The sequence below is a fragment of the Frieseomelitta varia genome, unplaced genomic scaffold (genome assembly GCF_011392965.1).
Source record: "Frieseomelitta varia isolate USP_RPSP 00005682 unplaced genomic scaffold, Fvar_1.2 scaffold_135, whole genome shotgun sequence".
Lineage (NCBI taxonomy): Eukaryota > Metazoa > Arthropoda > Insecta > Hymenoptera > Apidae > Frieseomelitta > Frieseomelitta varia.
Window position 1 is genome coordinate 1,147,855 of NW_025109028.1, and position 23,811 is coordinate 1,171,665.

Here is a 23,811-nt window from a genome sequence, read left to right on the forward strand (position 1 = left end):
ACATAAAATAAAATAAAATAAAAGTAAACTATCATTCATTGCTAAGCGCTATCCAGTGCCGGCAATTTTTTGTACTATGGTGTGGTGGAAGTGATATTCGATTTCTCATTGACTTCCCGCGGTTCACGAACCGCAAACGTTTCTTATCTAGCCGCGAGTCTGTAGATCGAGAAACAACAAGGAAGATACTCGGGGGGAGGGGCACGGGTGGAGGAGGCTTCTCGCTACTCATTTACATCAAGCGGCAATTCTGGACGCATACTAATTTCATAAACGCTAAGGAGAGTATCGCTGTCTTTCATATTAACCATAGGAACTACCGTCCCAACAGCACGTTTAATAAAGGAAAAAGAAAGAAAAAGAATAAAATGTAGTCTTTGCAACTTCCGTTCTCGTGTTCATTTCCTTTCTTCCTTTCCTTCTTTTCCATGGTTCTCTTTCTCACTTGTTTCCTCTTTCAGAATAAGTCGACGGAAGAAGAGAAGAGTGGCGTTTACGTTTTCATTCTTTTTGTCGAAAGAGAGAGAAAGAGAGAGAGAGAGGTTTTGAAGAGGCTCAATGTCGTATCGTGATCGACGTGTCGTGTTTCGATGTACACTGTATACGTATATATCAAAGAAATAACAAGAATAAACAATCGAGAGGGTCGTATTTCAGCTACTCTAGAGATCCACGTACAATCGTGCAATTCAACGAGAAAGATGAAGATTCCTTTCTATTGGAGAGATTAGAGAGATCCTTGTTTTCTTCTAGAGACGTGCACGTCCTAAACAATTAATCTGGACATTTTCTTTGCGTCCAGTTTGTGTATGTGTGTATACGCGCGTGTGTGTGTGTGTGTGTGTTTGTTTCTTTTTTTCGTTTTCTTTGTAGGAAAATCATGCGTCCTTCTTCTAGGGATGAGAAGATACGAGCGCGTGAATCTCGGCTAATAATCGCTCCCGCGGTCACACGCAGTGTGCAACCCTTGGGAGCTAGTCGATCTTTTATAAACCATTGCCTCCTGTTTTAAACACCGTTTACGTGCACATCGTGCGACCTCGGAATCTTGCGCACGGGCCGCCGAATCGCAAGTTTCTTTTATCTCTGTGGCTCGCCTAGGCCCAACTGTTGACTTTGCGTTTGCTGCTGCGCGTTCCCGGTCACGCTACATCGTCCTCCGTGGTGTTGCGCTGCCATCCCCATCTGCATTGAGTTCTGATGCAATCCATTTTGGCTCGGCGACATTCCTGCAATGGGATAACCGAATTATTCTTTGCGCTTCAACGTCTTGTTGCCTTTGTTATGGCAAACTTAACGCGCGACTGTTGTGGTTGTATGACCTTCGGAATGAAATTCAATTTTTTTTTTTAACCGTGAAATTTCACGGACTGAACTTTTTCTTTTTTTTTTAAATGCAAATGACTCGGATAACATTGCCAGATAAAAGTTAAATATTACAGCGTGGTATATATATATATATATATATATTAGTCTGTCGCGGTTTAAAAGCAAGGCATGTACGTGACAATATATTAATTTACAGTATTAAAATAAGAAGAGAAAACGAAGGAGTTTGGTGATTTTTTTAAAAGGGACCAAACATGTACATCATTAGATCATTAGTTATCATCTTGACACTATTTGTGAAATCTTTTTACTAATTTAGTTCAATTATTTACTATAGTATCGTGAACTAGCAAAAGAAAGTTAATTAATTTATTTTATTTCTATTACGTTAGTTCTTTTACTTTGTATCACAGTTTTTCTATTTGATTTCTAGTTTATCTATTTTTCCTATTAAGCATTTAGTAATTTTTACATTACTAGATTCGCAGTAGATTATTTTTAAACAATGTACAAAACATGTAATTTTTACGTACGTAACATGTATATTTAATGCTACGAATACGATTCTAAAACCAAGGATCTAATGTGTTTTATTACGTTCCATTATATTTTCTTCTCTGTAACGTAAGTTGTCATCGTGGCTCTTTCGAGTGAACCGTACGGAATGTCTAGGAAATTGCTATTCTAAGAACTCGCTAATTTTTCTTCAGTGTTTGTGACACGTCTTTCGTGTTAAACCCTTTAACTACTATCATCAATAGACGACGAAGCGAAACTTTCGTGAAACACGAAAGGCTTTACATATCTATTTGCATTACATCTTTGTCATTTATAACGATAACAGTCTCACAATGTCGGTATCACAGCTATTCTATATTAATAATAAAACTGATAAAGTTGAAGATACAAAATTGTACATAATACGCACGTATGAGAAAATACACAGGCTGTCCCTTAACTCGGTGGTAGAACAGAGTGAGAGGTGATTCTAGGTAAAAAAACGAGTCCAAAAGAAAAAATAAAATTTTTTCCTCCTTTTACCACCGACTTACACCCTGTATATAAAATATCAAAAATATAATGCTTCTCATAATATGTATTTGGTATGTACAACAATTGACTGAAGTTTTATTTCGTTAATGATCTTTTCAAAGCTATGAATTTGCGTAAAAATTCACTGATGAAATTTTTCAAATTTGCAAATATATATAAATTTTTGTAACTGATTGCATTTCTTCCTTGTGGTGTCAAACATTTTATTTTTATTTATATCTTTCGATGATATTACACATTTACGTAAGTTTCATGCATTTTCATTACTTGGCCTTTAATGGGATGAGATATTTAAAAATATTCGTGGAATTGGTATAAGTGAAGTAAAAAAAGTTCAGTCAACGAATGCTTCGTAAATCAATCTACTTTAAAACAAACAATAGCTTATTGGATTTCGATAAGTTGCTCGTTGTTGATTAATTATTATTGCCTTTTGCAGTTCGATAGTGTGACTATGAATGTCACACCGAATAATTTTTATGTAGCACTGGCTTGAAAATATGTAAATATTATAAATTGTAAATTGCAAGAAGAAAAGAACAAGATACAATTTGAGTGAGTGAAACAAACAAATGCAATTTATATATTATCTGAACTCATTTTACTCACTTGTCAGTTTGAATATTACAAGTTTGAATATTTCTGTGAATTACTGTGAATAAGATAATAAAATGTAGATAAATAATAACAGTCTAATAGAATTAGAAAATTCATTGCAGATTTGCAATATAAATTGCAGTTAAAATTAGAATTACAATGAAATTTTTTCTAATTTAACATCTTAATATTATTTTTAACATTATGTACTAAATTCGTATGTACAATACTTCATTGGATGTTTTCAATCCATTTATTTATAGACAGTTGCGATTTGTGCACAAATAGCTTGTACGAGCTATTTATAGACACTTAAACATTCTTCTATAATATTAAACACAATGCATATGTGTTTCAATTCAATTCAATCTACTACATCTAGAACTGATTCAAGTTGTTATATAATAAGAAGCTCATAGAAATTCGACTTATTTGATTTCATTTATTTCGCAGAACTTGAATGAACCATTTCCTCTACCATCTATAAAACACAAGTAAATCCTTTTGAGACCATTTATAAAATATAAGTAAATCTTTAGGAAAGTGAAATAGAATAAATAAATTAAATAAGTAAATAATTAAAGTGAAAACTCACCGGAGGGAGTTTTATCACCCGCCGACATTTTGGAGAACGCCAATAGCGCATCAGGAAAATTTGGTGGCGTGGCTGGCGTGTTACATGGCGTTATCTACAAAAGAAACACATTTTCATAATGGTTACGAGTTCGGTAATACATCAATGCTGTCGTCTTATATATATATATAGCTACATGTATTTGTTTACGTTCCTGAACATTACGTGCATGATTATTTAGGTCGAGACTAGAGCGCATGTCTCTGTGTGGTCATAAACATAGATTCTTCGTTTTAAGATCGATACCTACAATCAACCTCTTTCGCGTGTTTCACTACAAGGCCTAAGAGGATACAGGTTTTACATGCCGATTAGGAATAGCGTTCTACATACTCTCACTTGCATTTCGTTACGTAAAAGTTAAATATCAATTTATAATCTGTCGCGAGAGATATGTAAATTCTGGTTGTCTCTCCTTGGAAATCTTTCGTTCAACCTTATTTACAGCCCAAAAGTAAACATTTTCTTCGTGCTTCTTACTATGCGCATTGGCATTTTATTTGGAGAAAATCATGATAATTTAACTACACCTTTTAGAAAACACTTATATCAAGAATTCTCAATAGTTGATTATTTGCGTGGGATGTAAGATACAAAAATATTATGTTTTTTATGGATCAGTTATTGATACTCGAGTCTAAGCTCAATTATATAACATTGTAACAACATCTTGTAACAAGTACTAGAAGAGTATTAATTTCTGTGTTAGTTAGATACATATTTATTAATTATTTCACTAATTGAATTAATTATTCGATTCGTAATAATACGATAGAATTAATACATTTTCTCAGTCAATCATTCGTTTGATTTGCTCGTAACTATTTTAGAGCAAGTAAATTGCATTTATCATGGAAATGTTACGTTTCTTTCTTATTTGTATTTCGGAAATACGGAACAAGACGTCGGTTTCTTCTGTAAAGCTAAAAATATCAAACGAATGTTTTACGTAAGCCGCAACGAAGCGACACACATCTATGGTAGGCGGGTGAAAAGAGAACGACAAAAGTAGCTTTCTGCAAGTGAGAACTCGTCGGTTGTTAAGGTCATCGAACCTTCGGCTCCTGAATGTAATGTCTGTGTACCAGGTGGACAGAACGCAACAATGTGAAACGTGTTTCTACATTGTCGACCGGCTGCTTAAACAAAAAGGAAGTTAAAACTTTCGATAACTTTCAGACATTTCTTTCCCGTTTTCTTTATTTTGATTTTACTTTTTTTTCAACAACTGGCGCGTTATTGCGAATGAAGCTAATAAAGAATATTATAAAATTCTGTTTAATTATTCTAATCTTTTTTTTCAATTATTTAATTATTTTAACCTTCAAATGATATCGTTGGGTTATAGATGAGTGTACTAATTGTTCTGTGATATCTAAAATTTAATTTAATTTTGTATTTCATACTTCTTGTGATAGAGACTAGTAGTGAAATTAAATTAATTTTAAAGTTAAGTAATTTAATTTCAAGTTATATGATAATTATATTAAGAGTAATTAGAATAATCAAATTTAATGTTTGAAACTTTATACATTCTATATTGAAACATTATATTATACAACATGAATTTCATTAATCCAATTTATGTAATGAATATAATATAATTCAATTGCGTAAAAAAAATTTTTTTTCTTGCATATTGATGTTATCATCATATATGTATGAAGATTTTACCTAAGACCGATGAAATGTCTCAAAATATAGAAAACGAGTTGAAACATATTTTAAAACGATGTCATAGTCATTGATAACGAAAGTAAATCGTAGAGATCGTAGATAAAATTAATGATTCCTACACGTAATAATACAATATAATTACCTTATCAAAAATTTGTTCTCAACAATATGAAGTAATAACAGTCGGACATTTTGTTACTATCCAAGTCAAATACATATCTATATCATGAAGTTTTAATTCTTTTGTTTTTTTCCTTTATATATTCCGCGATTTAGGCATAGTGAAATAAAACAACAAAAATACTATTAAGTAAATGACTTACGCGAACGCGTGCTATTGATAGTAACAGTAATGTTTATGACGATTGACTACCACGGTCGTGTAATGGCGGCTCAGCGTAAAGCAGACGACGTACGTATGTATGTATATCGCGAAAAAGAAGGCGAAAATGGAGGAACCTGAAGTTTCGCCCTCAGATCTAAAACGTTGTCGTTCATCCAGTGTTAGGCCGAGATTTGGCACACCGCTTATCGGAATGCCGCCGACCGAGAATAGTAACACACCTAGCAACTGTCTGCCTACAGTGGTTCTCTGCTTTTCATTGAAGTTTCAAAGTTTGCCAACTTGGAGGAAAAGAACACCCTCGTGGTCGCTGTGGTTCGTGCGGAACGTATAGTCACGCTACCTGGCGATTATCGGCGAGTCACGGAGAACGTGTTAAAGTTCGATTCATCGATTTCATCGTCGAAATATCAAGCGCGCGATAAGACACACAATTGAAACAGAATATAGTTACACAAGTTAATAAGAGACAATAAAAAGTAAATTATGTACCACTTGTTTTTTTCTTTTTTTTTTTTTTTTCTTATTTCATGCTTAACTGAGCGTGTAATGTAATAGTTGCTCCAATAATAAATGTTTCAATATAAAAATATATTTTTACAATAATTTAACTCAGTACACGCATTGGGTATGTATGGGTTTATCACCATTATTTCAATTTTTTATGTAAATACTTTTACGCATGTGTGTCAGGCTAATGTAATGTATTGTATTTAATTGTAAGTCACTTAACCGAACCACAGTTAATATCACTGTTCTGCTATCTTCCTTAGGAATCGGTAATGTATGATACTGCATTCGGAGTAAGTACATATGTATATATTTACAGCGAACGTTGAACCCGCTTGTAAAATATGTCGCTATGTCTCGAATCCTGTCTTTACAAATAAATTCTCGCAATTTTACAGCAACTTTCTAACCGCTTACTTTCTATGTTTATAATAATGTAATTTGTATTCATGTGCATTTGCATTATAATAATCCAAGTTATATTGAAGTTATTTATTTCCAAATATCGATTAAGTACAATTATTGATGGGCCAACGCGATAAAATTTTCTGTTTCTGTATATTCAATCCATTTCTCGTGTTATTGATAAAGATTATTGAAGATAAATATACTCTGTACACAAAAGGTAGAATCGGTAGCAGAATAAAAATAATAATTATCTTGTTTATTTTGATCGTTTACAGATTGTTTAAGCAGCGTCAAAAATACTTTACAAGATACAATTCGTAAAACCTTATATCGTTGATATAATAAATATAAATATAAGTTTTTAAAATTTAATGTGAAATAAAGAAAGGAAGAATCTGTTGGATCTAGTCTATCAGTATTTTAACATTATTATAAATAATCATATATTATAAGTATTTTTTTACAAATATCACCCTTACATTGTGAAAGGGATAGAAAAATGTATGTTTCATATTAATCTTTAATATTAAGTATATTAATATTGAACGTATTGAATTTAGAAATTAAAAAATATCAATTCTTATCAATTTTTCCTCCACAGCTTTGAAGTAGTAGTGGTGTATTTTGACTTTTCTAACATCTTCTTAAGGGTAATTAAAAAATTTAAGGACACAGAATTTGACCAGCTGTAAAATAGGAACGAGAATATGTTTGTAACGTTATTAGATTTATTTTAAAAAGGCGTCAAATTAGTTTCCATATTAGTACAAAGAAAACGAAATAGAATCATTGTGGAGTCCGAACGCAGAAAAATTAACAAGGAAAAAGAACTCGTTCTGCTGAATCAACCTGTTCATGCCACGTAACTTCGCGAGATTTTTAATTAAATCAAATAGTTCATTACTGTGTAAATGTCTGGAAACAGACTGTGAAATTAATACGATTTCTCATCGGCAAATGAATCGGTTTTAGGGATAGCGTTAAGAATTTACGACTTGAGCAAATGAATAGATAGATGTTTTAGTAACACGGCAACAGTATTACAATTGATAAAATTATCACGTCTGCAAAGCGTGACTCGTTCAAGTAACTAATTATGCTTTGGGACATATGTATGTGTATGCAAACTCGACTGTATATTTTATCATACGGATATCTTTTGAATACATGATAAATGATTATAATTTTCATATATGTATATTAACGTATGTTTATATATATTAATGTATGCACATATATTTCAATGTATTTATAATTTTGTGTAATGTATATTTAGATTATGTGTATATATCTTCATATTATTAATATTATGGATATTAATGTACATCAATAATCTTAAATAAATAATCTTATGTATTATATATATATATATGTCGGATATTTTATGAATAATATCAAGATAATTTTAATACTATTATATAGCAAGTTTGGGGATATATTATTTGGAATAAAAGATAATAATTCAAGACAAGATAATATAGATTTTTATCACATTAGATTAAAAGTATTAATTATACTTTCTTCGATACGAATCATAAATTCTTATAGTCTTAGATTCATGTTTTTTCAAGCATCTTTTATATGCACATTGTTCTTATGATTAGTAGACTGTGAATCTTTATGCAATTTTGCAGACTTTTACGAATATAATCAAAGAGTTATTTTTCAAACATAATTTCACCATCAGATTTTATAACAAGTATTGCACTTTGAATATTTTATATGAACGATTATAGACACAAAACATGATATATCGCATTTCTCAACTTTTATAAAAGAGTAATTTTTAAATTTAACATACTGTTAATCGTTCTTTATTTTACTCCAAACTTTCCATTCTAATTAATTTTTAGATTAAATTTTTAGTTGAGTTTTAAACGTAGTTGAAATAAAAATTACTTAGCATATGCATGTAATAAAAATGACAGTAGAATTATTATTAATGAGATTTAATAGATATAGTTAGTTATTAAAGCTCCACTTCTTTAGTTATGTCTATAAGAATACAAAAATCCATAAAAATCTGTGGTCTGTTAACGACACTGATTGTGTAGATTAATGGCAATCAAGTGAAATTAATATAACGTAAGTAGACTGAAGTGGAGTGAATTTATGCGTAGAAAATTTAAAGCTACAAAAAGTGTACAAAAGGGACATAATATGCAAAAATATAATAATATATAAAGATTATTATTATTATATTATTGTATTATGATATATTATTATTATGTAATATATGTTAAATTATAGTTAAAAATAAAAAAATTATACCTAAATTCATTATGCATTATATTCATAAACATTCTAGATATCCATAATTTACTAATAACTGTATTAATACTATTGGTTTCTTACAAAATATTGAAAGTTTCTTAGAAAATGTTAACAATTAAGTATTAAAAGTTTTAAAATACATATACATGAATGTACATATACATGTAAAACTATATGTCACCATATTTTCTCCTCATTTCATTTTTACATATTTTTCAAACGTTATGTGCATTCTGTACATTTTTATACTTTCACGAAGACTCACACAAACGCGCGAACATCAGCATTCTCGTGATTATTTTTGTCATTAAATGACAAAAATGCAAATCTATGTAAACGATAAATAACGACAAATAACAAGTAGCTGATTGATAGAATTAAGAGAATTACAAAATGATGTAACGTTTGTTCAGTTGATCAATAAGAAGATGTCGAATGATGAAAGCGCAACGACGACAACTGCATCCCGAGTTTTTGTATCTCTTATCAAGAATTTACGCAATACTCCGATATGACTCAAAATCTTCCGCTTCTTTCTCCTCGTCGGATTGATAACAGAAGCGTGCATCACAATAAAACTTCGTACAGGCAGGAAGTGATCGATCAACGTCCGCTGGGGATTTGGAAACCAGAACCAAGATTTCACGCAACTGAGAATTTTATATCTGAGAGTCTTTATATCTTGAAAACAAATTAAACCTACGACCAAGTGAATAATTCTATGTTCACATGGATCCAATGATAGAAGTAAATTATTATGTTGTTGAATATTATTCTTGATTTTTAAGTTTTTCTAAATATATAATAATTGAAAGAAAACATTTACAAACGACATATACATATATTTCTACTAATATATTTATATGTATGTTTGATTCTATAATTATGAATAATAATAAACAAATTATTATATTAAGTTAAACAGTTCAGTTTCTTAAGTTATTTTAAGGTATAACAACTGAAGGGAAACTCATTCAATTATTATTATTATTATTATTATTATTATTATTATTATTATTATTATTATATGTTTATTAACAATTACAACTAATAAAATGCAAACCTTCATTTATTGAATATTTTAGCTTTCTATTTTAACACATTACTTCATTAAATTATATTGTAGTCTGATGGTTACTGGTTCTTTAACTTTGTTTTATACAATGCAAGAAAGATATTCAGTAACGTTCGTCTTAAATATCAAAAGATTTTTAACTTTTATAGGACACTGTGTGCAGTATTAACTATACTGATGTTCAAGATATAGCTGATATTATATAAAATTTCATGTTATTATATAAAATTTCATAATGTTGTTAGAATGTAGCAAATCATGTTTCGTGAAACGTGAAGTTAATGGACGGTAGAAAGGTTAAGAATTTTTCTTTTTTTTCCGCCTGCTTGCATTCGAATAAAATCGTGTTTAGGCGTGGCAACGTGAATGCCGCATTGATAGTGTATCAAAGGTTTCATTCTTACCGGGATTACGCAATGTCATAAGCAAACATGTGCAATTATCAATATCGACAGTCACTGGTTTAGAAAATTTTGTAACATCAGCTAAATTGAACAAATAGGAAAATTTTCAATGCTTAAGTCATATTCCTTTAATGAGCAGGCGAGAGAGTACAAGTCAAATAATGTATCATAATCAATTATATTTAAGTATTTTAAAAGAGTGATGTATATTTTAGTATATTTTGTAAATAGATGTAATGATTTTAGAAGCTTTCACATAGTATCGTGAAGTCACAGATGGTTATAATAATTTGTATTACAAAAATTTAAGATAATTAATTTTATTTTCTATTGTACATTCTCTTTTTGATAGATATTGATAATAAAATCAAATGAAATCAAAAATTCCAAGATTAAGCAATATAAATTTTTACAGCTGCCAATGCTTAATAATATCCAATATATCTAAAGATTAAGTATAACTGCTAATAATTCTGATTCATATTCTTTTGCTTATTTGCTAAAAATTTATTAGTAGACTGCGAATTTTTATATAAATTCATATTTCCGAGAACATTATTAATTGACAGAAAGTTATTTTACGTACTGAATGTTACAGAAAGTATCATAGTTTGAATATTTTATACATCTTTCCATGTTACATGCATTTTCTGCAATTGAATGAAAGTTTTTTGAAGATATATAAATTTAATAATAATATAGAATTGAAAGAGATATTTAATAAAGAAATATCAAGTATTATCTTTCATTTCAAGATTTTCTATAAATGCACAAAAATTCGCAGTTTATTTATAAATTTGAATAATAGTTAAAAATCGAATCCACGAAAATAATATCTATCAAACAACAATCATAATAAACAGTTCGATTGTCGGTGATGGACGAAATGAAATTAGTTTAATGGCTATTGATTGATTTCAAACTTTATTTCCAATCGCGTAATTTTTACTACGTGTAGATCTATTACGACTTTTTAATTAAATTTGATGGAAAATAAAATTATGTTAGTCTGATTGATGTGAAATTATATACATATATTAAATGAGTCATTGATTTTTAATAACAATTTTTAATCAAATTATATAATTAATATTATTTTGTACCTCTCTGTATTATATTAATTCTTAAAAATTTCTATTCTTTCACCACTGAATATATTATAAATATAATAAGTATATAAGTATAATAGTAAGTTTTAATTTATTGGTAAAGTCTTAAATACAATACATATTTATATTGTAAATATAAATACATAATGTAAAATATATACAATTAAAATTCGAAACGAACTGATGAATGATTCAAGAGTATTAATTTGATAACCATACATTTTGATTAAAACTAAAAATAAGAATATATAGAATTTTTATTTGTTTCCCAGGCTTATAACGGCCGGTGCTATCTTTGTAATTATCATTATTCAAAAAGGAAATTAATGTAATCTCGAATGTTACCACTGTTAATCCATATGCGACGATGCAATATTTAATTCGCGATTCTTTCAATTATTTATCATGATATTAAATGATTTAAGACCGTGAAAGGAAACTCCGTATTAAAAATTCATTTAATAATTTTCCATCAATATATAAAATCTATAATATTTTCATTTTACAACATACAAATTTTATTTGTAATATTATTATAAAATATAGCTTGATCCTTAATGAGTTAAACGAACTGCAGCGACCGATTCAATGTTTAATTTCGTTACTTAATGAATATACGAACTGCATAATTATGCAATTGAAGCTAATTCATGCGTGTAAATAAAACAAATTGGATCAGCTGAATTATTTTACTATCGATAATTTTATGTCATGATTCTGGGTCAATTTAATAACCAAAGACTATGAATAAACTCTATATAATTAAATATTTATTTAATTTGTTAACATGTAGGTATATCTCATTAACGAACATTTTTTTTATCAACATTACATATTTACATCTATTTATCTGTAATTACATAACTTTAAATAGCTCTTTTTTAATTATTTATTTATTTATCTACCTGTAACAATTATAAGAATTATAACTTTATTTAAGAATATATTATAAGAATTTTATATAATAAAATATACTATATAACAAAATTATAATATTTATAGTATATAGTATATTATAATATATAATATTATATTATTATAATAATTTATAATATTATAATATTATTATAATAATACAATAATATATAAATATAATTATTATAATAATATAATAAAATATACTTTATGCACTTCACGTGCATCCTGCGCGTTTTTCGCAATCTACAAATTTTCTACAAACACCTGTATAGACAAATGAAAACCTTCAGTCTGTTTATTATTGAAAAAAGATTACCACTGACAGTAACATCAAAGGGAGATGATGAACCTGAACCTAACCCAAATAAGCACGAGTGAATGCTCTTTCTCTCACTGTGTTCTTGCTCAATTTTGCTCAAACGTGGTCTGTTCCGATGATTTACGACCAAAGAGTAACATCGTGACTAGACAACTATCAACGAATCTCATGGTAGCAAAGAACGAAATCCCTTACGTGCAAAGGTTATTTTCGTACGTATCATTCTACGGTGAGGGCACGGTATATTCCTTTTGCTCGTTCGACTATGCTTTCTAGAAAACGAGTGCAAACGATGACGTTGCGCTTGCTGCTGATGCTTGGCGCGGATTTCACCGAGGAGGAGGATATTCGCCTCGTTTACCTTAATCTTTCTTTCGTTTTCTTATACTTGCGTTGTTTCTCGAAAATTATTCGTCGGACTATTCTTACACGTATATATAATTTCATAGATCAAAATGTTATTCCTACTATTTTTTTTTTTATGGCGACGGTGGATTATTCTTATCATCAAATACTATCATATATTTTTAATTAGCGTTTAAATCTTCAACGATATATCTGCTCCACTATATTGCCAAATGGTTAATTGGGTTTCTTTAAAATCCTTCTAATATACTAATATACTATTATTATTTATTATTATATTAATAATATATATATTATTTTTTTATTTATTAGCATTACAATAATTTTTTTTTTTTACAAGTATTACTCGGGATGTTGACTTTTATAATATACATTTTAATCACTTGCGCTGGCAACTGATTGCGGACCATAACGAGTGACCAAATCGTATACAATTCGTCGTTTTCTTTTTGAACTCGTCGGTATGATATCACTGGATAGAAATTACTGAGAAGTAATAAATTATTATTGTTTGTTTTACTCAGATATACTTAAAACCGAGAAAATATTACAATTTTGGAACAAAAAATTTCGCGACGTACAGCGCAAGAGATTAAAATCATTGAAATGAGAATATGCTTTTATAAACAGTCAAATTTAGTATCATCTATCGTATTTTTCCATGTTTGAATGATGTTAGAATATTACTTACAAAAATTTCTGCGAGTAAAGTTGATATTTAATTAATTCATTTAAACATGCAAAAGTCATTAGCGGCTGTTGTAAAATTTATAATTTCTTCATACGCGTGTATATTACATAGTTATGACTAGATTATCGATACAAGTAACCGATAATATATTAGTTTGCTTACAACAGTTCTTAATTCAAACAATCTACTTGCAGGTAATTTACATATGAAACCCAATGTTGACATTAATCGCGTAATGTGGTATTAGAAATAAAATAAAGTAACGAGATAACAACGCAAATAATAACGATCCATTTATAGATCCAAACATTATTACACGTGACGAACAGGTATTACACACGAGTATTATAAAAGTGTATTATTATTTAATAAGGTTGAAAAGTAGAAGAAACGAAACGAAAGCTTAATCGAAGTTAATTAAGAGACGATAATAACAATGAACACGCTGCATGTTAATGGAAAATGATTCGCGAGAATATTGTCGAGATGATGAACACTCCTCGACACTGAATAATTTCCTTATATTCGACCAAGTCGAAGGTGATAATTAAACATTCGCATTCCGCGTGAATTGGTGGAAAATTATAATTCAGCGCAGCGGAATTATTATTGATAATTCGCGAGACGGAATTTCCATGTTGTTCTGTTAAAAAAAAAAAAGAAAAAAAAAAAAAGAAAATGTAGAATTGTTCAATCGTTGCTAATTCTGACGTAATCGACGACGACCGACCAAAATGTAGGTTATTTACAAAGTGACGTTATTAAACGTACGGTGAATCACTATACGTTTTAAATATTGATTATCACACAAACACGTATGATGTATGTTCTATTCGAGGCAAATATAATTGAGTATTGACTTTGTAATTAAGATTAAGGTATTGAAGATCAGGTGATAAACATAACGCATGAATATTGCGTAAAATGTTATTGCAAAATGTGATTAGTATACTCCTATATGTATAGTTAGACTCCTATATGTATATTTGTTGGTTTATTAGTGCTAAATGTACATTGTTGTTTTATACACATATATATGTACATTATATATACGTATATACGCATTATTGTATTGTATTCTATTTATTTATTATAATGTATTTTATGTACATATAATATAAAAATATAATATTATTGTATTGTATTCTATTTATTATAATACTGCATTCTATGTACATATAATATAAATGTATATGTTGTGTATGTATAACATATATACATATATATAATTTTATAATTATAGAAAATCCTAATTAAAGGATGACCCAGTTAATAAAATTCAATAGATAATAAAGATAAAATACACTTTTATTGAAGAAAATATATAAGTAGTCCTGACGAATCAAATTTTTCGAAGAGATTTATTTTAATTTTCATTTAAATTATCTACAAAAAAAAAAAAAAAAATATAACTCTGACACACGTTGTTATAGAGAATTAACAGACAATTACGATTTTCCAGAGAGCTAGTAACAGGAATTTACATATTATCGATCGTTTAATTGAAACGAAATGGACTGGACTATTTTTAACTTGTCATTCAACGAAGGAAATGAAATTTAATATTCATAAGCTGCGTTTGCAGCACCGTTAGCTTGTTTTGCCAGGTTAAGGAGAACTAGTTCACCGGGATTAGCAAAGATGAACAAACAGCAAACATCGTTTATCACGATGAGGAGAACTATTTTCACTTTCTTGAACTAACTCTGCTTTATTGTTTACTCTGGTATGTTGAATAAGTCATTAATTCCAATTTAAGACACGCTGGTCTTATCTAATGAGATACGTATGTGTTCTTAGAATGATATAATGACACGATGGAACGATAAAAATATATATTACAACGAATGCAGGAAAGTATTGCTAGTAAAAATACTCCATGAAGCTCTATGTTTGTTTTGGAATTATTAGATCGTGAATCATTGTCTTTTATCTTTTTATTATAATAAAGATTCTCTCGTGTTTCTCTCTTTTTTTTAAGAAATTAAGAAATTTTCTAACGATTTTCTTTAAAAGGAAATTTTCTAACATAGTTTTTCTTAAGAAGCAATTTTTAGAAAAACATCTGTAAAACACAGCAGGATTAACCTTCATGAATTGAAGTTTATCGCTTGAGTGTATATTGTTGCAATATCTGCAATATTCCATTAATTCTAATTCAATGACCTAAAAAAAGAATAACGTGCATTAAGAGTTGAAGAGAGAAAATGCAGATCTTATATTTATGTCATCGATCCAAGTGAAGAGCACAAATAAACGGTGTCTGCATTCGTGACTCTGTAATGTGTACTAGCTTGTCTTTCGGTGTGCATTTGAACGACGTCTTATTAAATAAGATTCAACAATATTTGCCTCAGAATGCCACTGGCAATCATTCCTGAATCGTTGTTAGATACAGATGACTGACAATAATAATCACGACAATAATAAACACTCGACAAATTATATCAACGATTATATTTTTACGTATTTATAAAAAAAATTTTTTAATGCAAAATTGCACAAAATGCACGTAACATGAAAAAATATATGTATCAAATCGAATATATTCTTAGAATATAACTGGCATGACGCAGTGGTATAACACCGTTGTGGTTTGAATACTTTCACTGCAAACTATGGTTGAATACTTTCACTAATCAGTAAAGAGTTAATTAGTTACTCAAATTTTTAATGTCATAGACATAGTATGTACAATTTGTTATCACTGTTATCATATTTTCAGTGGAAAAATTATGGACTGAATTTTCTAGTTCTGGAGAAGATTGATTCGTTTTAAAAAGTTTAGTATGATTCAATTAGAATGTGCTTAATTAAAAGTTTAGTACAGGTAATTCGATTAGCATGTTTAGTATAGTAATTCAATTACAATGTATTATGATGGAAAAATAGAATTTCCCACAGCAATTGTTGATGCAAAAATTTTATCTTCATGTTTTCAATATTTACAGTTTTATAATTTTTCTACTTTTAATGTTTTAATATCATTAAATTAACAATAAATTAATATCAATATTACAGCATTTTTAAATATTTTGGCACTTTTAATCCAGGAGAAAGGCAATATATTAAAATGCAGAAGAATTTATTGTGTAAAAACGTTGGACATGATCCAAGATAGAAATTCCAAGATAGCAATCGTTAATATCAAGGCTTCACTTTAATTTCCATCTGCTTTTGATATTTTAATATTTCTTAATATATCATTGTATAAGTAACGATAAATTAATGTCAATATTTCAATATCCTTTTTCTAACGATAGTTAGACAGTTGCAAAAAATATATCCTCATAGTCACACTTTGTGATAGTTTTTTTCATTATTATTAGTGATCATCTTATTCATTGAAATTGACCAATCTAACAAAGGGAAATTAATAAGATTCTGCGCGAGGGAAATTGCAAGGAAGAAATAATAATCGCGGACGTAACGTCGTCCATTAATTATTAATTAATTCGTCGAATGAATTGCTCAATAGAGCGGCACGAGGATAATAAGTGCACGTATGCGAGACATTAACATAAATCTTCCCCGTTTAAAGATTTCTTGTTGGAAATAGACGTATTTAAATTGTGATATTTTATGCAACCTCTACGTGGAATGGAAAATTTCTCTCAACCCGTTCTACATTATTCTCTTATGCAGATGATCTTTTTTTAAGATTCAGACGCAAATCGTTCAATGTTATCTAGAATAGCAACTTACGGCGTATAAATCAAGCGTATTGTACGACGTTAATTTATAGACTGCAGATATTTATTGCAGATCTGTATTTTCTTAAACATAAATATGTGTATAAAATTAATCGTAATAAATATCAAATGTCTTATCTATTAAATATTGTCAACAGTGCTATATTTTACGAACTATTTTTGCATTCTATAAATCTTTGTACATTCGAATTTCGCATAAATGCGTAAGTGATGGTGACTTGCTAAAACTACTTTACGATCACAGTGAAGTATTTATTTATTTTTATCATGTCTCTTTTGTTCATAATCTTCTGTACGTGATATATTTTAAAGTAACGAAAATAAGCAGATACATCAATGAATACTCATTTCTTGTTAATTGTTGAATATAGAAAGATTGAAAGTATTGCTCTGATAATAAATATTTATGCGTAAATTGTGTGAGCGTTTAATAAGAAATTCATGTTCGTTTAAAAATAACTGATAAAAATACCGCGTTCAACGAAAGAATAATCATTGTAAGATTTAACTTCTTTCGTTTTCCAATTCATAATATTTACTTGTTGAAATTCACTGGCCTGAATTGCGCAACACAACAACACGTAGGAAATATTTTTTTTAAAAACACGAAAAATTCGCATAGAGATAAAAATTCATTTTTATTACACGCGCGTGAAATTTTTATTACAACGAACGACAAATAAAAAGTAAAATCCTTTGACGTTCAAACTTTCGTCGAAATGAGAAAAGAAAATTCTATTCGTGCTACAATAAATCATAAATATTACTTTCATACAAAGTCTGTCTAATCTAAGTAACTTGTTTATTCTATAATTCTATAATAATATTCTATAATTGATTATCTTCTACCGAAAGATTCAATTACTCATATTTTCATATTCTTTAAATAATTTTATATATTATTAAAAAATAATATTTTATATTATATTAAAAAATAATATTATATATTAAGTTATTAAATATATAAAATAATATTAAATTAATGTTATTAATTTTGAATAATATATACTATATTATGATTAATTTTAAATTATAAATATATACTATAATTATAAATATATACTATAGAGATATAAATTATAAATAATATATACTATAGAGATGGGGAGAGAGAGGAAGGGACAATGAAAAACTCTATAATATATTAATTCACATTGATAATATTGTGACAATTGATACAAACAAAATTTCACGTAACTTAAAAAAAAAAAAAAAGAAAATACAGGAATAAACGCATTCGAATAAAATCCCATGTTTCCAGAAATAAAAAGCTTAGTTCGAACCAGTTGACGCTAGAAACCGTAACTGATTGACACACATTAGCGTCACCTTGATCTTAATTTCCACGTTTCGCCTACACAAAGTTCTTTTCGCCGAATCTCCGTTTCAAAGATAAATTATTATTTTTAGTTTCTCCGTGAACACCGTGATTCACACGCTTCGTTACGTTTGTTCCTTGCGAAATCCACGTATGTACATACACGTCCCAACCATGGTAGAGAACGCAACGAATTATCTTCTCGCGCGACGTATTATGTATTTCTATTGCAACACTGATAAATTTGGATAACACGTGCAGCGAATGCGTACGTCGGGCCAAGTCGACGTTTGCTTAACACCGATAATACTGATATATGTATGTATATATGACAATTGTAAATTTAAAAGAATTTGTAATTATTTTGTCTACTATACATATGTATCTATATAATATAAAATATTATGACAAGTATTTAAAATTGACCAATTGTAGCTAAAATTTAAAAAAAAATGCTCGCTAAGCACAGAATATCAACAATCAATAATTTTGTTGCTTTTGTTGTTAAATAATAACAAGCAAAATAATAAATCTTAAATTTAACTTAATTTATTTCTGTCGTCGTTGAAACGATTTCCAAAAGATGTCATCGAACTGAATAAATGTTCTGAAAATTCTAAATTTAAAAGAATGAACTGAAAATGTTCTGATAATTGTAAATTTAAAAGAATTTGTAATTATTTTATCTTTTTTACATTGTTACAAACTATACATATGCACCTATATAATAAAATATTATGACAAGTATTTAAAATTGACCAATTGTAGCTAAAATTTTAAAAAAATGCTCGCTAAGCACAGAATATCAACAATCGGCTTACAATCAATAATTTTGTTGCTTTTGTTGTTAAATAATAACAAGCAAAATAATAAATCTTAAATTTAACTTAATTTATTTCTTAATTAATTAAATTTATTTCTGTCATTGTTGAAACGATTTCCAAAAGATGTCATCGAACTGAATAAATGTTCTGAAAATTCTTTTTGTTTCAAATTATACTGTGCGCAGTTTTTCTCTCGAAGTGAGTATTTTTAATTCTGCAATGGTTTCTAGATATTCCAAAACACCTTAAATTTACGAATATATTTTATTTTATTTTTATTTTTAAACTCTTTGCCTTCGGATTATTTGATTTCTTCAATCTAGAAGGCAGATAAAAAAAAAATTCTTCCTCTACTGACACGCTATCATTCCGTAAACAGTGATTAGAATTCCAAATAGCTAATGCTACTTCAAGCAGCGAGTAAATATAATTAAAATTCTCGATTAACAGCGACGAAGAAAATGTCAAAAATTTACTTGTGAAAAATGAAAGACTGGAGAGTTTCATCATTTTCTTTCTGCTTTTCTTCGTTCAATTAAAACTATTCAGCCATTATATCATAATCTACGATATAGTTTGAATAATATAAATTTTTCAAAGATGAAAAAAACTTCAAACTCAACTTTAAAAACTAAAAAAAATAATAAATACATTTTAACCAAAATAAATAATTTATTTTTACAGCTCTTGTTCAAAATGATTATTATTTTTCAAAATAGAATTTCGATTCATAATTATGTGAATGCCGTAAAAAGATAGTAGATATTAACCTTTGGTTAATAGTTTTTTATTAATCTGAAAATCCAATAACATTTATTATTGCCTATCGTGAAATGTTCACGTACGATGGCTAGTGCTCGTTTTTTACTTATTTTTTACTTATTATGGTTAGTGGGATTTTTACTTATTTTTTACTTATTTAACAGCTGCTTAGATTTTGTAAGCATCGTGATTTCACCACAGGGTCTCGAGTTACGAGCGATTACGAGTTCCTCTGACGATTCATTAAGCGTTACAGAAGTTCGAGTGATAACGTTACACACATATACTCGAGGCTACGCAAGAAGTTTACGATACGAATGTGACGTGTGAGAAGAAATCGAATATTTGAAACCTATGGTACGAAAAAACTCTATCATTTTTTTCTATCTACGGCTTAAAATAGGATGACGAAAATCAAGAATAATAAAGCTGAGAGAGGACTTCATTTTTTAAACAAATTTATTTAATCTTCCGACTAGACAGCAGCAGATAGATAATCGAGGATAGTAAAATACTGTATGTTCTATATACAAAAGTAAAGATTGAAAATAGAATAAAACTTTTGTTTAACTATTATCTAAAATATAATAATATTTCTAATAATAACGCGGTATTATGTATAATTTCTGCATGCATAACTCAATTGTAATAAAACTGATTAATGGCAAAATCTTAAAAGTTAGTTATCATTTCATTAGCCGCTTTTAGTATAAAATTTATTGCAAGTTTAAAATACACTTACAATTACAAATAAAACTCGAGTTTATCAAATCTAAAGAATATTACTTGCTTAAAGTTGTTGAATGTAAAAAATGCATCTATCAATAAGTATCACACTGTTTATTTCTCTCTGAAAATTCACAAAATATTGTTTCAAATAATGCATTACGAATTGTAAGTTTTAGAGGCGACACACGTCAAAATAAATAAAGAGAAAAAAAACAATTTTGTTTATCGTCCTGTTTGTCTCTCTCTTTCTCTCTCTCTCTCTCTCTTTGAGAATGTTTAATAATAGCTGTTGCCAATTTGACGCATTATTATACAGGACGTAAAACGTGCAGAAAGTTTGAGCCAAATCGATGAGTCGAATGTTGCGCACTTCCCTCGTGTTACGTGACGATGCACAAAAATGTATGCGTCGTCGTGCGTAAACCGTGTATGAAATCACTGATTAGGTGTCTTCTAAAAGTGATCGATTAATTATTTACGCCGAGTTCATGACGAGATGACCTTTCCTTTTCTGACAATAAAAGGTTATCCACGCAAATCAAACGTACACCATCGTGCATAAATAATTGGACGCTTATTGCAATTTCATTAAGAGCTTGATATAATTATTTGTTAGTGTTTCGACAATTACAATATTACGATTAATGAATGCAGCTTCTCTACTATTAATTTTCTGCATTTTCATGCTTTATATTCATTTTTAATCCTTTCAGAATTTAGCAGAAATAATTTTATAGACTCAATGATAAAATAGTCGATTTACTTAGTAGAGGTTCAAAGAGAATATATTAAGTAATATATTAATATATTAGTAGAGGTTCAAAGGGGTTCAAAGAGAATATATTAAGTAATATATTAATATATTATATCAATTTATATTAATTTATTACCTTTTAATAATATAATAATAAAATATTAAATAATAATAATATATTAAGAGATAGACGTTTAAATGTGAATGCATCCTGAATTTCTTATGTCTCTTTTTTTTTAGATTAAAGTCTAGATTTGGTAATTTTATTTTAGTATTAAATTTCTAGATCTGTATAAACTTTTTCGACGTGGTTAGAAACATATTTATAATATAATAATCGTTTTAAAATTTCAATGAACAGACACATAGTATTTAGCCACCTAATTATTATATTTATTTTTTTTTTCAATATCTATTAAACATATATGCTTAGAGAGATTAATTTGACGTACGATTGTTTTTTAAATTGTTTTATTAAATACAAACGAGTCACAAGTCCGAAAATGTAATTTAATATTATTTGGTGATTATCAAGTGATATAATAGAATTAATAATTTTAAATAAGATTTCTATTAATTCATCATCGATTCCTATATTTTGAACTATACTATACGTGACACGCACAAATCAAATCGATAAAATTGTATCTCACAATTTATAAATTGATTAGATATAGATGCTCGATCGATCCTCCACTTATTTCGAAGCAGCAACGAAGTAAACAATCGACGACCAAACCAAAAAAGAATAGCACGGGAAAGAAAACGAGAGAAGATGCTGCAAGAGGAGACAAAAAAACATCCGCAATTCTAAACATAGAATGAGAACAAACAGCGGATGTGTTTGAAGATGCACGGTTGTTTACTACACTCGAGCAATCGAAACGAAACGATACCGAGCGAACGTAAAAGACGAGGAGCGAGGAGCGAAGAGACCAAAAAAAAAAAAAAAAAAAAGAAAAACAAACAAAAAAAATTTCTCATGCGTGATCTCGTCGCGATTCGCGCAACGAACCTAATGAATAAAATCATTCGCGTGATGCGTCGTGGATCGTTGCACGTGACATAAATAAAGAGGCTCGAAAGAAAGAGAGAAGGAGAGGGCAGTTGATGGCATCACCGCCGCCGCCAGCGGTTACAAACACGACGTACCGGCGACGACCACATGACGACGCTTCTGACGCGGAAATAGTTTCGTATCGATTAGACGACGTCGGTACACAGGACACAGAAACGATCAGACACGGGTCGAGTCTTTCAATAGCCTTCATTTGGACCGTGTTACGTAAGAAAGAATCGAATCCATTCAGAAATAACACTGAGAGAAATGATTTGGAGACAGAGGATAATTACATATTATATTGTGACACACACATATTAATTACAGCGATATTAACACATTGACCTCACATGTACTGACATAGTACATGTGAATTTGTTTAATTGAGAAATAGGTGAATGGGGGATGCTGTTATATTAATCTTTTTTAAATATTTATAATAATATTAATATTTTTTTAACATTTATAATAATATTAATATTTTTTTAATATTTATAATAATATTTATAATATTTTTTAATATTTATAATATTTTTTATATATAATAATATATTTATTATATAATATATTTTATATATAATAATATATTTATAATAATATATTTTTTAATATTTATAATAATATTAATATTTTTTAATATTTATAATATTAATATTTTTAATATTTATAATAATATTAATATTTTTTAATATTTATAATATTTATAATAATATTAATATTTTTTAATATTTATAATATTTATAATAATATTAATATTTTTTAATATTTATCTTGAAATTTACGATTATTTATGTTGTATGATTACTTATGCATATCATAGATTTCTGCACTCTATACCAATAATTGGTATTGGAAACGAGTAGACTTACCTGGCCAAAATGTGTTCCAGGTCCTTGCGCGCAGGGAGGTATCGCAGCTTCTTGGAAGAAAATACTAAGTGCAGT

At 28.5% G+C, this 23,811-nt stretch overlaps 1 protein-coding gene and 1 long non-coding RNA gene across 2 annotated transcripts; both read right to left on the reverse strand.

The window, feature by feature from the left end:
* Positions 1 to 537: 537 nt before the first annotated feature.
* On the reverse strand, positions 538 to 23,811 carry LOC122531288. Its single transcript, XM_043659095.1, has 3 exons — positions 23,737 to 23,811; positions 3,575 to 3,668; positions 538 to 1,229 (listed from the first exon to the last, which is right to left on the reverse strand). Exons 2-3 carry the CDS (start codon positions 3,600 to 3,602, stop codon positions 1,081 to 1,083), a joined length of 177 nt encoding a protein of 58 aa, XP_043515030.1. The 5' UTR covers positions 3,603 to 3,668; positions 23,737 to 23,811; the 3' UTR covers positions 538 to 1,080.
* LOC122531300 lies at positions 4,025 to 5,595 on the reverse strand. The gene is made up of 2 exons (XR_006307248.1): positions 5,433 to 5,595; positions 4,025 to 4,749 (listed from the first exon to the last, which is right to left on the reverse strand). It is a non-coding gene; the product is annotated as an uncharacterized LOC122531300 (long non-coding RNA).